The sequence below is a fragment of the Sebastes umbrosus genome, chromosome 16 (genome assembly GCF_015220745.1).
Source record: "Sebastes umbrosus isolate fSebUmb1 chromosome 16, fSebUmb1.pri, whole genome shotgun sequence".
In the NCBI taxonomy this organism is placed as follows: domain Eukaryota; kingdom Metazoa; phylum Chordata; class Actinopteri; order Perciformes; family Sebastidae; genus Sebastes; species Sebastes umbrosus.
The window spans coordinates 27,044,640-27,060,536 of NC_051284.1; the positions used below are offsets into that span (position 1 = coordinate 27,044,640).

At 39.4% G+C, this 15,897-nt stretch overlaps 1 protein-coding gene across 1 annotated transcript in view; it reads left to right on the plus strand.

Annotated features, from left to right (window-relative positions):
• capn3a (calpain 3a, (p94)) overlaps window positions 1-15,897 on the plus strand; it is an 18,051-nt gene continuing 2,154 nt past the window's right edge. The window contains exons 1-20 of the mRNA XM_037747572.1: window positions 1-955; window positions 1,365-1,434; window positions 2,691-2,809; window positions 3,758-3,891; window positions 4,733-4,901; window positions 5,958-6,041; window positions 6,262-6,356; window positions 6,444-6,521; window positions 6,716-6,876; window positions 7,773-7,942; window positions 8,803-8,814; window positions 8,957-9,165; window positions 10,184-10,220; window positions 10,682-10,759; window positions 11,081-11,138; window positions 12,063-12,127; window positions 12,483-12,551; window positions 12,770-12,848; window positions 14,621-14,737; window positions 15,772-15,830. Coding sequence (XP_037603500.1) covers window positions 704-955; window positions 1,365-1,434; window positions 2,691-2,809; window positions 3,758-3,891; window positions 4,733-4,901; window positions 5,958-6,041; window positions 6,262-6,356; window positions 6,444-6,521; window positions 6,716-6,876; window positions 7,773-7,942; window positions 8,803-8,814; window positions 8,957-9,165; window positions 10,184-10,220; window positions 10,682-10,759; window positions 11,081-11,138; window positions 12,063-12,127; window positions 12,483-12,551; window positions 12,770-12,848; window positions 14,621-14,737; window positions 15,772-15,830 — 2,115 coding nt within the window. The 5' untranslated portion in view covers window positions 1-703. The remainder of the gene's footprint in view (window positions 956-1,364; window positions 1,435-2,690; window positions 2,810-3,757; window positions 3,892-4,732; window positions 4,902-5,957; window positions 6,042-6,261; window positions 6,357-6,443; window positions 6,522-6,715; window positions 6,877-7,772; window positions 7,943-8,802; window positions 8,815-8,956; window positions 9,166-10,183; window positions 10,221-10,681; window positions 10,760-11,080; window positions 11,139-12,062; window positions 12,128-12,482; window positions 12,552-12,769; window positions 12,849-14,620; window positions 14,738-15,771; window positions 15,831-15,897) is intronic.

Here is a 15,897-nt window from a genome sequence, read left to right on the forward strand (position 1 = left end):
ATTCAGGGTCAAAACACCCCGACATCGTAACATACTTTTATTTTATAGAGAAGTGCTGTGCTATTCATATCTGAGAGTAAAATACCGTCATGTCAGACTGAACGTTATGATTCTTTTACTGTTAACCGCTCTTTAAGACTCACATTGGGGATCATCTATGCTGTTTAACAATACCCAAAACATCGGATATATTTTGTACTTTGCTAAAAAAAATGGATGCTACTCCTCTCCGTAGCATTTAGCCTGCTCTAGTTATGCTGAGACTGCTCAATGCTGAGCTCCATTGAGAATAGGTTTAAAGGGGTTGAATGCCTTCTGCTGAGGCAGGGCATCTACCGGCCACTCTTTACATGCCCTCTGGCCCTTTGTGTCACCCAACAATGATGGCACTGGAGCACCACAGCCAGGGAGAGGTCATTGTTCCCGTTCAGCCAATGGGAGAGCAACAAATACACGTTTATGTGATGTTTGAGTTTCTGTGCATATGTGTGTACGTGCATGGTAATGCAAAGGTGAATGCACGCAGAGTCTTTCACACCTTTTTGCATCTACTCTGTGACGAAGGGGAGGGGGACGTCACACAAAGAAGGAGCCAATCAGACATTAGCTGTTTGGATTTATGCCAGGGTTGTTAGGCTTGTAAGACTTTAGTACAAGTGGCAAAAGCCAGTTTTTAAAAAAAGAAAAAGTCAGCTGAGACGAGATGCCCTACACACCGTCCGGCTTTTTCTGTGACCGGTTGATCCGGGAACGAGAGAGGAGAGACGGGGAAGGGTCCCTGAACAAGCCCCTCCGCTTCAACGGCCAGGACTTCAACACCCTGAGACAGGAGTGTCTCGGGAGGAAGAGCCCGTTTGAGGATGACTCTTTCCCCGCCACCGTGGAGTCTTTGGGCTTCAAGGAGCTCGGACACAAGTCCAACAAGGTCAAGAACATTGTCTGGAAGAGGCCCAAGGTAGGACGGAGGGGGGGGGATTGACGCACGGAGAGACACATTAAATAAAGAGGGGATGGATCACACACATGTGGGACATAGGACGTTATTTTTGATGCATCAAACCTGAGCTGCTGTGGGATTTTACCTGGAGATGTGGATCAAAACACGCCACGCCAGTCCTACATGGATGGATCGGAAATTCATTTACTGTATTGCAGCACAACCTTAAAGTGTCATTATGCCGCATGTTTCCTACTTTTTGGGGCTTAATGGCTCTAATATAATTTCTATTATCTATTTAGAGACGACTGTAATTTAGTCAGTATTTGCAGTAAAATCACAAACATCAATCCTTAGATTCACAAAATCAGATGATGTGTGAGGGATTGATTATTGGTTAACTATTTGTGTTTATTATTGTCTACAGGAAATCTGTGAGAACCCTCAGTTCATTGTTGGAGGAGCCAGTAGGACAGACATCTGCCAGGGAGATCTTGGTAAATTAAACCTCTTTTAAAGGACCAGTGTGTAAACATTTAGGGGGATCTATTGGCAGAAGTGGAATATGAATATTAATAAGTATGTCTTCTTCTAGATGCCACTAAATCCGTCACACTGCTCCTTTTAATTAAACATAATTGTGCTTGTTAATTTTTCCTGCTTGGTCCGGAGTCGATAACGTTACTCGCTCTCCACGCCGCCGCTCTCTCTCTCTCTTGCTTCACCACTCACTTCCCACGTACACACACACACTCTACGCCGTGGCTCTGCTCCAAATGACCTACACTGCTCTTACAACGACTCGCTCTAGAGAGGGACATTGCCGTTTTTCGATCGGCCACCTTAGCTCTCCGACACACGGGAGAGGCTTCAGTTGGTTGCAATCTCCTCACCTCACCGCTAGATACCACCAGATCCTACACACTGGACCTTTAAACATCGTAATAACATCACAGCATCACGGTGGCATTGACACTCTCTACATTTTGTGAAGCGAAGGTGGATTTAATTGACATTTTTCAGCAACGATTGACTAAAATCAACCCCAGCTTAATGTTAATGAGTTAACAAGAGCAACACATCTGTGGAATGACAAAAGGAAGGAATCCACCATAAAACACTGTCCTGTCATTGTTTGGTGGTTGAAACTCACTGACTGAAGCAAAAATACATATAGTGTAACAGGTTGTATGGAGCCACTCTCAGTGTATTCAACATTCAGTCACATATTCAGGCGGCTTTGGGGGGTAACAGGGTAGCAAATATCCCATCGATCCCCCGAACACGGCCTCTCTGCCTGCAGCGGCCTCCCCATATTGTGCTTACTCTTTTGGAAGGGAATCCAACCAGCAGCACTTCTCATTGTTGTTCAGTTCAGACTGCAAATAAAAGAGGACCAAAGGGACAAAGGTCCTGGCAGACACTGTTAACAGTTCCCTGTTGAAAAACTTACATTGTTTGCAGTATCACCCCGTCTATCTATCTGTCCGTCTGTCACACACCTGGACAATCAGAAAACCCTAACGTCAGCACTCGGCGGCGGTCTTTTCCTCCAGCAAAACAAAAGTCTTTGACTTCAGTGAAAAGGTGCTGAATGAAGGAAAGGCGATACCAACTAAATCCATACTGAAATTTAAGAAATTACACCAGATCTGTGCTTAAAACAGTGCCCATTCTTGTGATATCTGATGTGTGACTGTCATGAACGTTGCTCAGCTGTAATAAAAGAAATGAAATGATCTCCTGTGTTCAGGCGACTGCTGGCTGCTGGCCGCCATCGCCTGTCTCACCTTGAATGAGAAGCTTCTCTACCGCGTTGTTCCCCTGGAGCAGAGCTTCGCAGAGGGCTATGGAGGCATCTTCCACTTCCAGGTCAGAACCAACCATCTAATCACCAGATATTCAGTCCTTCCTTCAGCATTTTATCCTCCTTAAAATCAAATTTACTGAAACAGATGAGGAGAACAACATTAATTTTGGGCTGTTTTGCTTCTATAACATGTCTTCTTTCAGACTAGTGGAAAGAAAACATCCAAAATACACATTTAGGTGTTTGTTGTACTAATTTGTCTATTAGTATCTGTAGATTTCTCCTAAATTCACCTAAAGTTAGCATTAGATAATGCCTCATTTACATATTTAAACATTTCAGAAAACTTGTAATACAAAAAATAGTTGTCTTAATGTCAGTAATCAACTGGGGAAGTTTCATGGTGATATCTATTAGTTAAAATGTTTACACTTTATCTGTAAGTGTCTTCAAAATGTCTGGAATTTAAACAATCCATATCTTTATATCTCCACTTCAGTAGCACTAACATACACCAAAACTTCCCATGTTCATTCCTATCTATATTCTGAAGGTTTTTACAGAGGGGTTTATTCATATATTATTTATAGCCTGAATTATACAACATTTTATTCCTAAAAACATGATTAAAATGTATTTTTTTATGACTGTTGACAGTATTTTCTGATATATGGAGTAATAAAAACTTGAGATATCCAAAATTCCCTCTGTGAAAAACCTTTGAAACAAGAACTTTGAACCTGGCGTTATCCAATGTTCAGATTTCTGTTCGGGGAATTTATGCAAATTAGCACATATTTAATAACATAATGCCTCATTTGCATATTTAAACATCAAATTTCAGAAAACTTGTAATAGCAAAAATAAGTGTAAGTAATCTACTGGGGAAGTTTCATGTTGATATCTATTAGTTAAAAATATTCCCCTAGAGTGTCTCCCCTTAAAGTTTGAAGAAGTTGAATATCCTCTCATCCTTGATCTTCAGTGTTAATTCTCCTTCTGTCCTTCAGTTCTGGCGTTATGGCGACTGGGTCGACGTCGTCATTGACGACCGCATCCCAACCTTCAACAACCAGCTGGTCTTCACTAAGTCCGCTGAGAGGAACGAGTTCTGGAGCGCCCTGCTGGAGAAGGCCTACGCCAAGTAAGTACTGATTTGTTTTACTGGGTTGCAGATATGTGATTTTTGTAGCACTTCTTTTATAATTTCTCCAGACTTTTTTTTTTTGTTCCAAGCTGAATTTGAGGGCTGCAATCAAAGGGCTTCTTCTGTATTTCTCAGTTTGCACATCCTCGATTCCTTTCCTCGCCTCCTCTCCTCACATCTTAGACCCTCCCACCTGAGATGCGAGCGTAGGAGGCGAGGAAGAGACGTTAGGAGAGAGGAGTCGAGGCATCTGGCATTGAATAAAATGGGACATCCTTGCCTCGGAGCCGTCATTTTAAAGCAATTAAATATGACGTGTGGCCCAGCTGCATTATCTGTCCATTTGATTTGTATTTTATGATCTCTGTCAGATGACAACTTTATATATTTACTTTTAATTCAATTCACAACGTGGAACAATGTGACCAAAATGTGTCAAGCCTCTTTTATACGTCATGGGTACCGAAAAGACTTTGGCAAACTGTGCATACTAGCTCATAGCTCCTCCGGCGAGCCTCCTCTCTCCTCGAGATACATTTAAGGAATCAGAACATCCTTCAAGATGGCGCGCTGAGATCGATTTCCGGGTCACAGGCAGAAGGATGAGGAGAGAGGAGACGAGGAGGCATAAAATCAAGAAATGAGAGCAGCGGTCTGTTTAATATAATACGTCCTTTTTTTGGCATACAAACACTACTCAGGTTAGGGCTAAATAAAAGTGTCTAACTAATATTAAAAAGTAGCACAGACTTATAATAGGGTTGAAACGTGGATGGACTCCAGATGAATGGATTGGGGAAATCTAAGTGTAACACCTATGCTCTTTCCTCTCGTCCAGGCTGCACGGCTCCTACGAGGCCCTGAAGGGTGGAAACACCACCGAGGCCATGGAGGACTTCACCGGTGGAGTCACTGAGTTCTACGAGATGAAGGAAGCTCCCAAAGAGCTCTACAAGATCATGAAGAAAGCTCTGGAGAGAGGCTCCCTCATGGGCTGCTCCATCGATGTGAGTCACACATTATATACTGTATGTAGCTGTGATACAGAGGAGGAGGAGGAGGACTATGATTCCCGGGTTAATAACTAATAACTTTTATACTGTCATTATCAGAGGAGTAGTAGGAATTATATGCACTACATAGTACATACTCAATATGTGTACTATTGTTCATACTTTTGTGTCAATAAACAGTAGTATGTATCTTTTCGGACGCACTGAACAGTAACTTACGTCGTCACTTACTGTGACGGATGCTGGTTGGAGACGTGTAACCATGGTAACCCCTACCAACCTTGTGTGACCAAAAAAACAATTTGTGAGAATCTGAATTCATTTAAAATATATATTACGCCTATAGCAAAGAGGGATATTTGTGCTGCCATTAGTGTCCAGTGTTTACATACTGTAATATTTCACCAGAAATAGTATGCAATTCACGTACTATTGGTTTCATACTAAGGTTTCGGACATACTCAGAAATCTTGCATACTATGTAAGCGTACTAAATAGCACGTTGGTGTAGAATTTTGGACATAACCATTGTTGTTTGCATCTGTAAGCACACTTAAAAATGATGTCATGGTGCACTGGATACACTTGAACACGAATTATTAATAATAATAATAATAATAATAATAAAATTAATAATAATGATAATAAACTGTATTTAAATTGCATGTTTCAAAACAAAACATTTAAGGACGCAAATAAAGTAAGATAATACAAAAATAAAATGGAATAAAATGCCTAAAAATAATATAAAATAAATACAACTACGACTACTAATAATAAGAATATTAATAATAAGAATAATAAGAATAATAAGAATAATAAAACAGATGAAACATATAAGAAATAAAACTGTGTGCCAGCATTAATAAAACATTTTTTAAATGTGTTATTATTATTATTATTTTATTTTAAATATTCTGCAAGCCATTAGGTAAAACGTGTCCTCTGCATATGTTTTTATTTTTAAAATAAGAGCTTTACTTTGAGTAAAATGCTGGTTTGTGTTAACAATATTTCTACAATATAAATGTGTATTTTGTGTGTCTGCAGTCCCTGGTTCCTGCTCGCTTTGAGACTCGTACTGTGACGGGACTTGTGAAGGGTCACGCCTACTCCGTGACAGCGGTGGAGGAGGTAAAGCTGCTCGCTGTCAACAAAACAGTATTGTTTATAATGTACAGTACTGGGATTGTTTCAACTCTGTGGTCCTGCAGAGCTGCACACACACACAGTAACAACACCAGTGTTAGTTTTGGTTCACTGATGCTGCTAATTAATTAGTTAAATACAGTAGCAGTAAGTCTAATCAGTAAGTCTATGGGTTTAAACACGAGAATCTCCACTTCTCCTACAGTGTAAACCGTCTCAGCACAAGGAATCTAAAGTACGTCTGGTGCGTCTCAGGAACCCGTGGGGTCAAGTGGAGTGGAACGGTCCCTGGAGTGACAAGTAACCATCTTTACCACACAGTTCTTTAGTTCAAATCTGTCCTACCTTTCTGTAATTTCACTATTTCCCCCTCCTCGTCTCCAACAGCTCTAAGGAGTGGGCCACACTCTCTAAGACTGAAAAGGAGAAGCTGCAGCACCAGAGCGCCGAGGATGGAGAGTTCTGGTAGGTGTGCATGTTTTTACACTTTAAACAGTTTGCAATGTTTTTAGTATATAGGGAATTAAAAGGAACAATATACAAATAATTTATGTAACGAAAAAGGGTTTTTTCTTCCCTCATCAGCATAACTTTTATTGGTATTTAGAAAGAGTAAGGAACTGTACTGTGCTGAACTGATACCCATCCATCTCTTCTAGGATGTCATTTGAGGACTTCAAGAAGAACTACACTAAGATCGAGATCTGTAACTTGACCCCCGACGCCCTGGAGGACGATAAGATTCACAAGTGGACGGTTTCTGTGAACGAAGGTCGCTGGGTGAGAGGCTGCTCTGCCGGGGGCTGCAGGAACTACCCAGGTACTGTACCTCGATCTGCTGCACAATAACGCCACTCATTTAACCCCACAAACACAGAGCTCCATCACTCATGGTGCTCCCAGTTTCTCCTCTGATGTATTAATATATTTAATTTACGTACTACCAGGTTAACCTTTGACTGTCAAAAATAGAGAATCAAGTCTGAAAACTACGCTCCCTTCTGCCATGAAAAAAGACCATCATTATATTGAAAGAGCCTGAATGTCTCCGTTTTAAATGTTGGATGAGTTGTTCTGGATCTCTACTCGATGGTGGAAGAAGAAGTACCCAGATCCTTTACTTAAGTAAAAATAACAAAACCAGACTTTGTAAATACTCCATTACAAGTCCTGCATTGAAAATATTACTTAAGTACAAGTACGTAATGATTATCAGCAACTTCCTATTATTTATTGGATTATTATTACTGCTGCATTCATGTATTAGCAGCATTTTACTGCTGTAGTTGGTCCATGTGGAGCTGATTTGAAGTATTTTATATACTGGTGGGTCATTTAATGTATTTTACGTATGAAAGATATGATTAACTTGTTGCATTGTTATCGAGTTTTAACAGTTCATCATATGTTTTATACGTATAATCTCATAGTAGTCAGCTAAATAAATAGTTACTAAAGCTGTCAAACAAATGTAGTGGAGTAAAAAGTACAACATTTGCCTCTGAGATGTAGTGGAGTAGAAGTATAAAGCAGTATAAAATGTGTACTTAAGTACAGTACTTGAGTAAATGTATTTAGTTACATTCCACCACTGTCAATACTTATTAATGACTATCATCATGTATTGAAGAACAATGTGGAAAAACACTAATGTCATATAAACTGATTGATTTAAAAAAAAAAAGCCAAACAACATTGACATTGAATGTCCTGCAGACACTTTCTGGACCAACCCTCAGTACCGCCTCCGTCTGCTGGAGGAGGACGACGACCCCGAGGACAACGAGGTGGGCTGCACCTTCGTGGTGGCGCTGATGCAGAAGAACCGGCGGAAAGAGCGCAAGATGGGAGCCAACCTCTTCACCATCGGATTCGCCATTTATGAGGTGAACCTGCTCTTAATTCACCATGAAGGGACCTGTCACATGACTTCGGTCAAGTGTTTTGCAAGTTTTTGATTACATCAAGACTGACATTTTAAAAATTGTCATGTTAATTAATTTATTGATTTAAGCACTTTGTGGCATGTTCCATAATCCTACAGCACCAAAATATGATTAAATAAATGACAAGTTTTTAAAATGCTATTTGTTCTAGTTCATACGGAGCCCCCCTAAACCCCTAGGAAAAAAAATGATTAATTCATTCTCTCAAGTTAGTAAATCGGGAATGATTGGAGGAAGTGCACTATGAAGTAACTCGTGCCCTCGACTTACTAATTTGAGGGAACGACTTATTAACTCGAGGGAACGACTTACTAACTTGAGGTAACGACTTACTAACTTGAGGTAACGACTTACTAACATGAGTTAACGACTTACTAACTTGAGGGAATGACTTACTAACTCGAGGGAACAACTTACTAACTTGAGGGAATGAGTTAATAACTTGAGGGAACAGCTTACTAACTTCAGGGAACGACTTACTAACTCGAGGGAACGACTTACTAACTTCAGGGAACGACTTACTAACTCGAGGGAACAAGTTACTAACTCGAGGGAACGACTTACTAACTCGAGGGAACGACTTACTAACTCGATGGAACGAGTTAATAAAATGTTCTCCTAGGGGTCTATGTGCATCTGAACTTACGGGGTCTAGGGGGGCTCCGTAAGTTCAGATGCACATGTGTAATCAAATCTTTCGATCATTTCTCATTCTTTTAACAGCATTAATAAAATGAATTATTTTTTAATTTGCACCCTTAAATGATACAAACACTGATGTTGCCTCTGTCTCTCTACAGGTGCCAAAGGAGGTAAGGAAGGTGTAAACTCTCACAGTGGAGCAGCAGTTTGCAAGTTAACTACATCCTACTGTTTGTTTTCATATATCATGTTTACAATTTTATTACAATAGTCCTGGACTTGACTGAACTCTGAGGGCATTCTTGCTTCCAGATGCACGGGAACAAGCAGCACATGCAGAAGGACTTCTTCCTCTTAACCTCCTCCAAAGCTCGCTGCAAGTCCTACATCAACCTGCGCGAGGTGACCCAGCGCTTCCGCCTGACCCCCGGGGAGTACGTCATCGTCCCCTCCACATACGAGCCGCACCAGGAGGGCGAGTTCATCCTGCGAGTCTTCTCTGAAAAGAGGAACACCTCAGAGTGAGTGGGTGAGGGCGGTCAGGGTAGCGAGCTGGGTAAGAGGAGGGAATGGGTACGCAGTAGGTTACAGTTAGAGATGTCTGTTAGATCATTATTTCACTCCATTGATGTTGATGTTTATTAGTAGGGCTGGGTATTGGGATTTAGTCTAGAAAACTACCAAGTTAAAGGTGATTTATCCCTCCATGTGCATTTTTATTTTACAGTGCGGGTTTGTGTGTTTGTGTTTGTTAATGAGGGTGGGGTTTTGTTGTTGTCGGGGGGTGCTTGGTGGGTGGGACACAAACCACCAAGAACAAACAATTTTAACGGCGATTTGATTTGTAGAACTGGAAGAAATCGGCCCCAGTTCGAAGCTGTTATGGAATCTTTTTTAGGACAAGCGACTTCAGATTTGGGCACGCACCGGTAAACTTTCAAAATATTCAATACTGCATATTCAAGCATCAACAAACATCCACCATCCCTCCACCTCCTGCTGCCCTGGAGGACCAGACAGCATGCTGCACTCTGATGGACCGGGACCTGCAGTGGGATGGATGTGAAAAGCAAACAGCTCACTGTGATGAGCTTTGAGATACCAAACATGGCTTTAGATTTAACTTTTTTTTTAAATATTAATAGCATTCATTTTAACCTCCTTGAAGGGTGTAATTGACAAACTTACTTAAACTCCATCTTATACAAAATCAAGAAGAGGACGCCTTCCACAACCAAGATTGCCCAAAATAAAGAAAAAGCAAGAGAAAAAGCTCTTGACTGGAGGAAGCAACAGGTGGTACTGAACTAACACATTTTATTCACAGCTTCATTAAGTGTCAGTCCGATGTGAGTATGGGACTATAGGCCTTTAGAGATGGTGTAATGAATCATTTAAGTCAACACTGAGCTCAGGATTTCAGTCTGATGATGTGTTTAATACCTGATGCAGAATAACGTGATTGTAGTGAACAGGCTTGTGGTCCAGGTGAGATGTTGTTGTCACCATCGTGACTGCTGTTTGTTCGTCTTCACCCAGGGAGATAGAGAACAGGATCGAGGCCGATCATCCAGTGGTAAGTGTCCTTCATTTCTTTCCATGACCTTGCAGAATTTCTCAACAAGAGAGGCTGACTTTTAAGTGATTGAAAAAGACAAAACTTTCTTCTTCAGCAGCTTTAGTTTTCGGTTTTGAGTTAATTCAAAGCAACTAGCATACAGCTCTCCTTTTGCATCCAAGCAATTCAAAGCTATTATTGCATAAAAGTCACAGAAAAGAGTGCAGTATTGTTCTGCGTTCTAGATAACCAAGTCACATTAGAACATATATTAAAGCTATTTCTTCAATATGTTCACCCTGCATCAGTCTATCTGAATAATGCTAAATGATATAAACAAGATTTCAGTGAAGGTAGTTGTGTACTGTATAAAGTTGAGAGTTTTTATTCACAAACTTTATCTCCACATTTTTTCCTTTCACATCTTCTCGCTCTTGTCTCTTCATCTCTTTCTGTTTTGTGGCTCCATGACGCCTCAGCCGGCGCCGTCCTCAGCGGGGGAAGAGAGCGAGGAGGACCAGCAGTTCAGGACTATTTTTCAGGAAATAGCCGGCGATGTGAGTACAAGAAGTACAGAGAGACATAGAACTTAAGAAGTACAGGAAGACATAAAACTTAAGAAGTACAGGGAGACATCAAACTTAAGAAGTACAGGAAGACATAAAACTTAAGAAGAACAGAGAGACATCAAACTTAAGAAGTACAGGGAGACATAGAATTTAAGAATTACAGGAAGACATCAAACTTACAGATAAAAAATAACCACTCCTGTGTTTTCTGAAGACATTAACTGTCTTTTTGTGTAAATCTGTGTGAGTAAAATTTTAATGGTCGTCTCCTCTCTTCTTCTACTGTTTCCCGTCTGGTCTCTCTCACAGGACATGGAAATCACAGCCAACGAACTGAAAAACGTTCTCAACAGAGTGATCACCAAACGTGAGTCCAGTTAGAACAACTGAACTGTATTTTATCATGTTAACACTATTTTAAAAGATGGAGTGCTGCAGTGATGAATGAGAACTTCTATCAGAAACCAGAGTGTGGCTCTTATGTCCCACATTTATATCACATTATAGTACACAACATTTAAACCTTTAGACACAAAATGTATCAGACACAATGTCATGTATAACTTTGATAACATATATTTAATGATTTTTATTAATCGCTGACATATTAAAAGTTTGGAAGAGTCTTAAAATGTAAATGTCTGGAGAGATTTTATCCAGAAACATTTTATAGGTTGTTGGACAGTGAGTTTTGAAAGTCTTTAGTAATGCAATCAACTCTCTACAGATATAATCTGTCTGTTTCTGTCTTTATTTATTGTCCTTTAATTTTTGTACTGCCCAAGGTTATAATAGTTTTGAATTTTCAACAGTTTTTTATTTTAGTTTTGACTTTCGATTTAATTTTAGTTTATTTTTCATCAGTTTTCAGAATGCATTTGTTAGTTATAGTTATAGTTTCAGTTTTATTTTTTATATATTTTGTTTTACAGTCGTTTTAGTTTGTTTTTGTTAAGGCTAGATATAATGTCTTAGAAGTATGTAGCTACATACAGTATACTTACAAAATACATGGTTGGACAACTGTGTAATCTTTCTAAATGTTTAATCTTCGCACTACTTTAGTCTCAATGTGAAGCAGTTGCAGCATAGCACCGTCTCCTGGAAGGTCAAGTTGATGGAAATTCACGCTGTCTCCTTTTTTCTGTAGTGATACATTATAGCTAAAAAACTAATACCTAAAATTTTCAGCATACTAAAAATATTTTTCACTGTTTATTTTCATTTTAGTTTCAGTTTCAGTTTCCTATACTAACCCTGGTTCTGCCCCGTGTCCCTGTATTCCCTGCAGACAAGGACCTGAACACAGAGGGCTTCAGCCTGGAGAGCTGCAGGAGCATGATTGCTCTGATGGACGTATCCTTTGTATCGAGTGCATCGGGCTGGCTGTGTTGTCTGTAGGAGGCACAACCTGCCGAGACCCGTGGCGGGGTCTGGGATGGACGCTCACAGGGCCGAGGCCTCGTTACCCAACATGCTTTTGACCTCTGACCTCATGAGAACACACTAAATGATTCCACTCAGCTGATACACTGTGTTAGTGAGGGGTCAAAGAAGTATTCAGATCCTTTACTGAAGTAAAAATACTAATACTTAACTACAAGTAAAAGTCCTGCCTGACTTAATGCTCGCTAACATGAAGCTGGTTGTTTTCTGAATGGACGCTGATTTAATGTGTGACAGGATGTTGGTCTTAACTGCGTCTGTGTAGATGGATGGGACAGGTAGACTCAATCTTCAGGAGTTCAGACATCTGTGGAATAAGATCAAACAGTGGCAGGTGGGAATGAGAAGGTTTCCCTCTATCTCTCTCTCTCTCTCTCTCTCTCTGTCTCTCTCTCTCTCTCTTTCTCACACACACACACACACAAACACTTTACCTTTATGCTTTACAGTGTTTCCCTCTTTTATTTAGTCCCAGTTGAACTGAAGTCTGTAAAGATGAATTTACTCCCAGCAGGGTGATGTACACCACATCTCACACTCGCTCTCTTTCAGGGAATCTTTAAGCACTATAACGCCGATCAGACCGGTAGCATCAACAGTTACGAGATGAGGAATGCTGTCAATGATGCAGGTAAGAACTCCTCTTTTTCTTTTCTTTCACTTCATCCACATTACAAACAGGGGCCGTATTACAGAAACTTTCTATCTTAAGTCTTAAGTTAAGATGGGAAGAGTCTAAGAAAGATTTTTCTCAATTTGGCATAACAGAAGCAAATCCTAACTAACTTTAGGAACTACTAAATTACTAATAAACTACTAATTATCTTATATTTTTGTAAAGGAGGTTGTGCTTCAACAATGGGATTCACGGTAGAGTGCTAGACCGAAAGTCCAATAAGCATAAAAATGTGATAAGGTAGCTCATCCCAGATTTCAAAATCAAGGAGGACAAAAAAATAGCCTTTCACTTGTTTAATTGGCTCAACACGGAGCCTTCTTTAGAGCGTTTCGAGCGTGTCTAAATGCATGAGTGTATGTCTATTGTGATGTGAGCCAATCAAACAAGTGAAATGCTAGTTTGTCCTCCTTGATTTTGAAATCTAGGATGTATCACATTTGATCTTCGATCTTCCACGGTATCCTGCCAACAACGCCAAATTGTAATGGAAATTCTGTCAATATTCCGAGATGAGTCCTAATGAACGTTGAAATAAGGATCTCAAACAGATGAAATGTCTTTGTTGTATTTTATTCTTGCAAGAAGAGGCACTGGTTATACAGAGTCACACAAAGTCTGAAGAAGAGTGCTCTGCAGAAGATTATTACAATGTGATTATATAGAAATCTACAACAGGGACTGTGAGAAAAGGAGTTGTTTTGCACAGATAAGGAGTTGCTTTACTCAGACAGTGACCCAGTAAAAGTAAACACTGAGTACTTTCCCACTACATGAGACGAAGAGCACACAGACAGTAATTTTCCACTGTTGCATAAAGACAGACATCATTACATACAATGTAATTTTCCATTACATATGCTAATTATCTCACTTCATCCTATCTTAACTCAGGTTAGGAAATCCTAAACACTCAATCCAACACCGCTTATCAACTTTTACTTTACTTTTCTCATCTTGCCGAGCTAAACAACTGTAGTTTTTGTCATTGAAACGCACTGAAACATACATTGAAACGTACAAAACAGTGGAGCAAAATCAACAGGGGGTTCTTAACTTCAAGACAGATGAATTTTAGAGGTGTTGGAAACATCTGTAGAGAAATACAAAGATGTTCTTTTTAAGCAAATTTACAATAACGCTGACACAGGAGATAAAAGAAAGACAGCGGGCTAAGATAGCAAACAGTCTTCACCGTATCCGACAACTCACTGATGCTATCAAAAAGAAAATAAGGACACAGACAAGTGATAGGAAGAGTAAGGCAGCTCTGATGTGCAAAGAGCAGAAGAAACGTGAAAGTTCAAACAGCTTAACGGTTATCCTAAAGTTAGGATCGTTGGGTAAAACACTTTTCCTATCTTAAGTTTGGATAGGAATATTGACTTAGGAACTGCTCATCTGTAATGGCTTTTCCTAAATCAGGTCCTAGCCCTAATTACCATGGTTACCAAACAGTTAAGAAAGGATCTGCAAGTTAAGAAGTTTCAGTAATACGGCCCCTGATCCCTGAAATATTAGTAATGTTTATCACTCATGGACTTATGTTACCTTAAAGGTCATTTATTAGATGCTACATTTTGAAATCATGATATTGAATCATATTTTATGATGTAAACATGCATGTTTTTAGTAGATATTTGTAGGATGAATTTTGCTGCAGATGAACTCTAAACCCTCTAAATGTTCTCTTCACTGTACAGTCATGTGTCTTGTGTCCCGCTCAGGCTTCCGTCTCAACAACCAGCTGTACGACATCATCACCATGCGCTACGCCAACGAGGGCATGAACATCGACTTCGACAGCTTCATCAGCTGTCTGGTTCGGCTCGAAGCCATGTTCAGTAAGTCAGTGACGTGTGATTTCAGCTGGAGAAAGGGTTGAATTACTGGCTAAAACACATATTTTACCTGGTTTGTCTCTTTAAAAACAACCTTGATATTTTAAGGTTTTTTTCCATGAAATATGCACTTTGAGTTCATTTAATTTTAGATTTTGATGTGAAAATATGCTCTTATAAGCATTATTTACAAAGTGAGGCTGCCACATAAGAGGAGATAAAAATAAAAAAGCAAATACTGCAAAAGTAAAAAAATTATATATATAATAAATAAATAAAAAATAGAAAAATGTATAATGGAAATATGACAAAACATTTTTTTAATATATGTAATAATAATAATAATAATAATATAAATATTGTTAAATATTAAAATAATAATAAATATTAAAAATAAATAAATAAATATATTCATAATTTAATGTATTGTTTATTAATGCAGGGACAGTGCCCAATTAAAAACGAATAGCACCAGAGTTAGCTAGGAGCTAATTTACATCTGTTGTCCCTGGGCAGGTACACAAAAAACAACAACATGACAATAAATACACTACATAAAACAACACAATACATAAAAGTCCATCAGTGTAGAAAATAAAAAATAAATAAAAATAACTGACACCTTGTAGATTCAGGTTGAAACTCTCGTGTCAGGTACAGATGAAAAATATAAACCTAAGAATGAAATACAGCCATCAACATGTAGGTTTATTGAAACACCTGTTCACTTTTGACAAAATCTGTTTACCAAGATAGCAGGGTGTTTGAGAAGTTGAGAAAGGAGCCTTTTTTTTTAATATTTTTGAAATTGTACCTCTACTACGGGCGCTATAAGGGGTGCACAAGAGAGGAAAACAAGGTTACCTGTGTCTAGTATCAATGATTGACAATGATTACCACTAGCTGGTCAGTGATCAGTGTCACTGAGCCTCTGACCAATACAGTATGTCTGTGTAACTTTGAGTAGTTTGGTGTCCTTAAAGGTCTCTCGGATGAAGTGTGTCACACTTGTGTTGATGTGTGTTTTCTCTCTCCAGGGGCGTTCCAGGCCTTCGATCAGGATGGAGATGGTACAATCAGACTCAGTGTCCTGGAGGTGAGACGACTTGTTTACAGTAAACTAAACTCAGACGTCACTTCTGACGACAGAAACGGTGACTTCA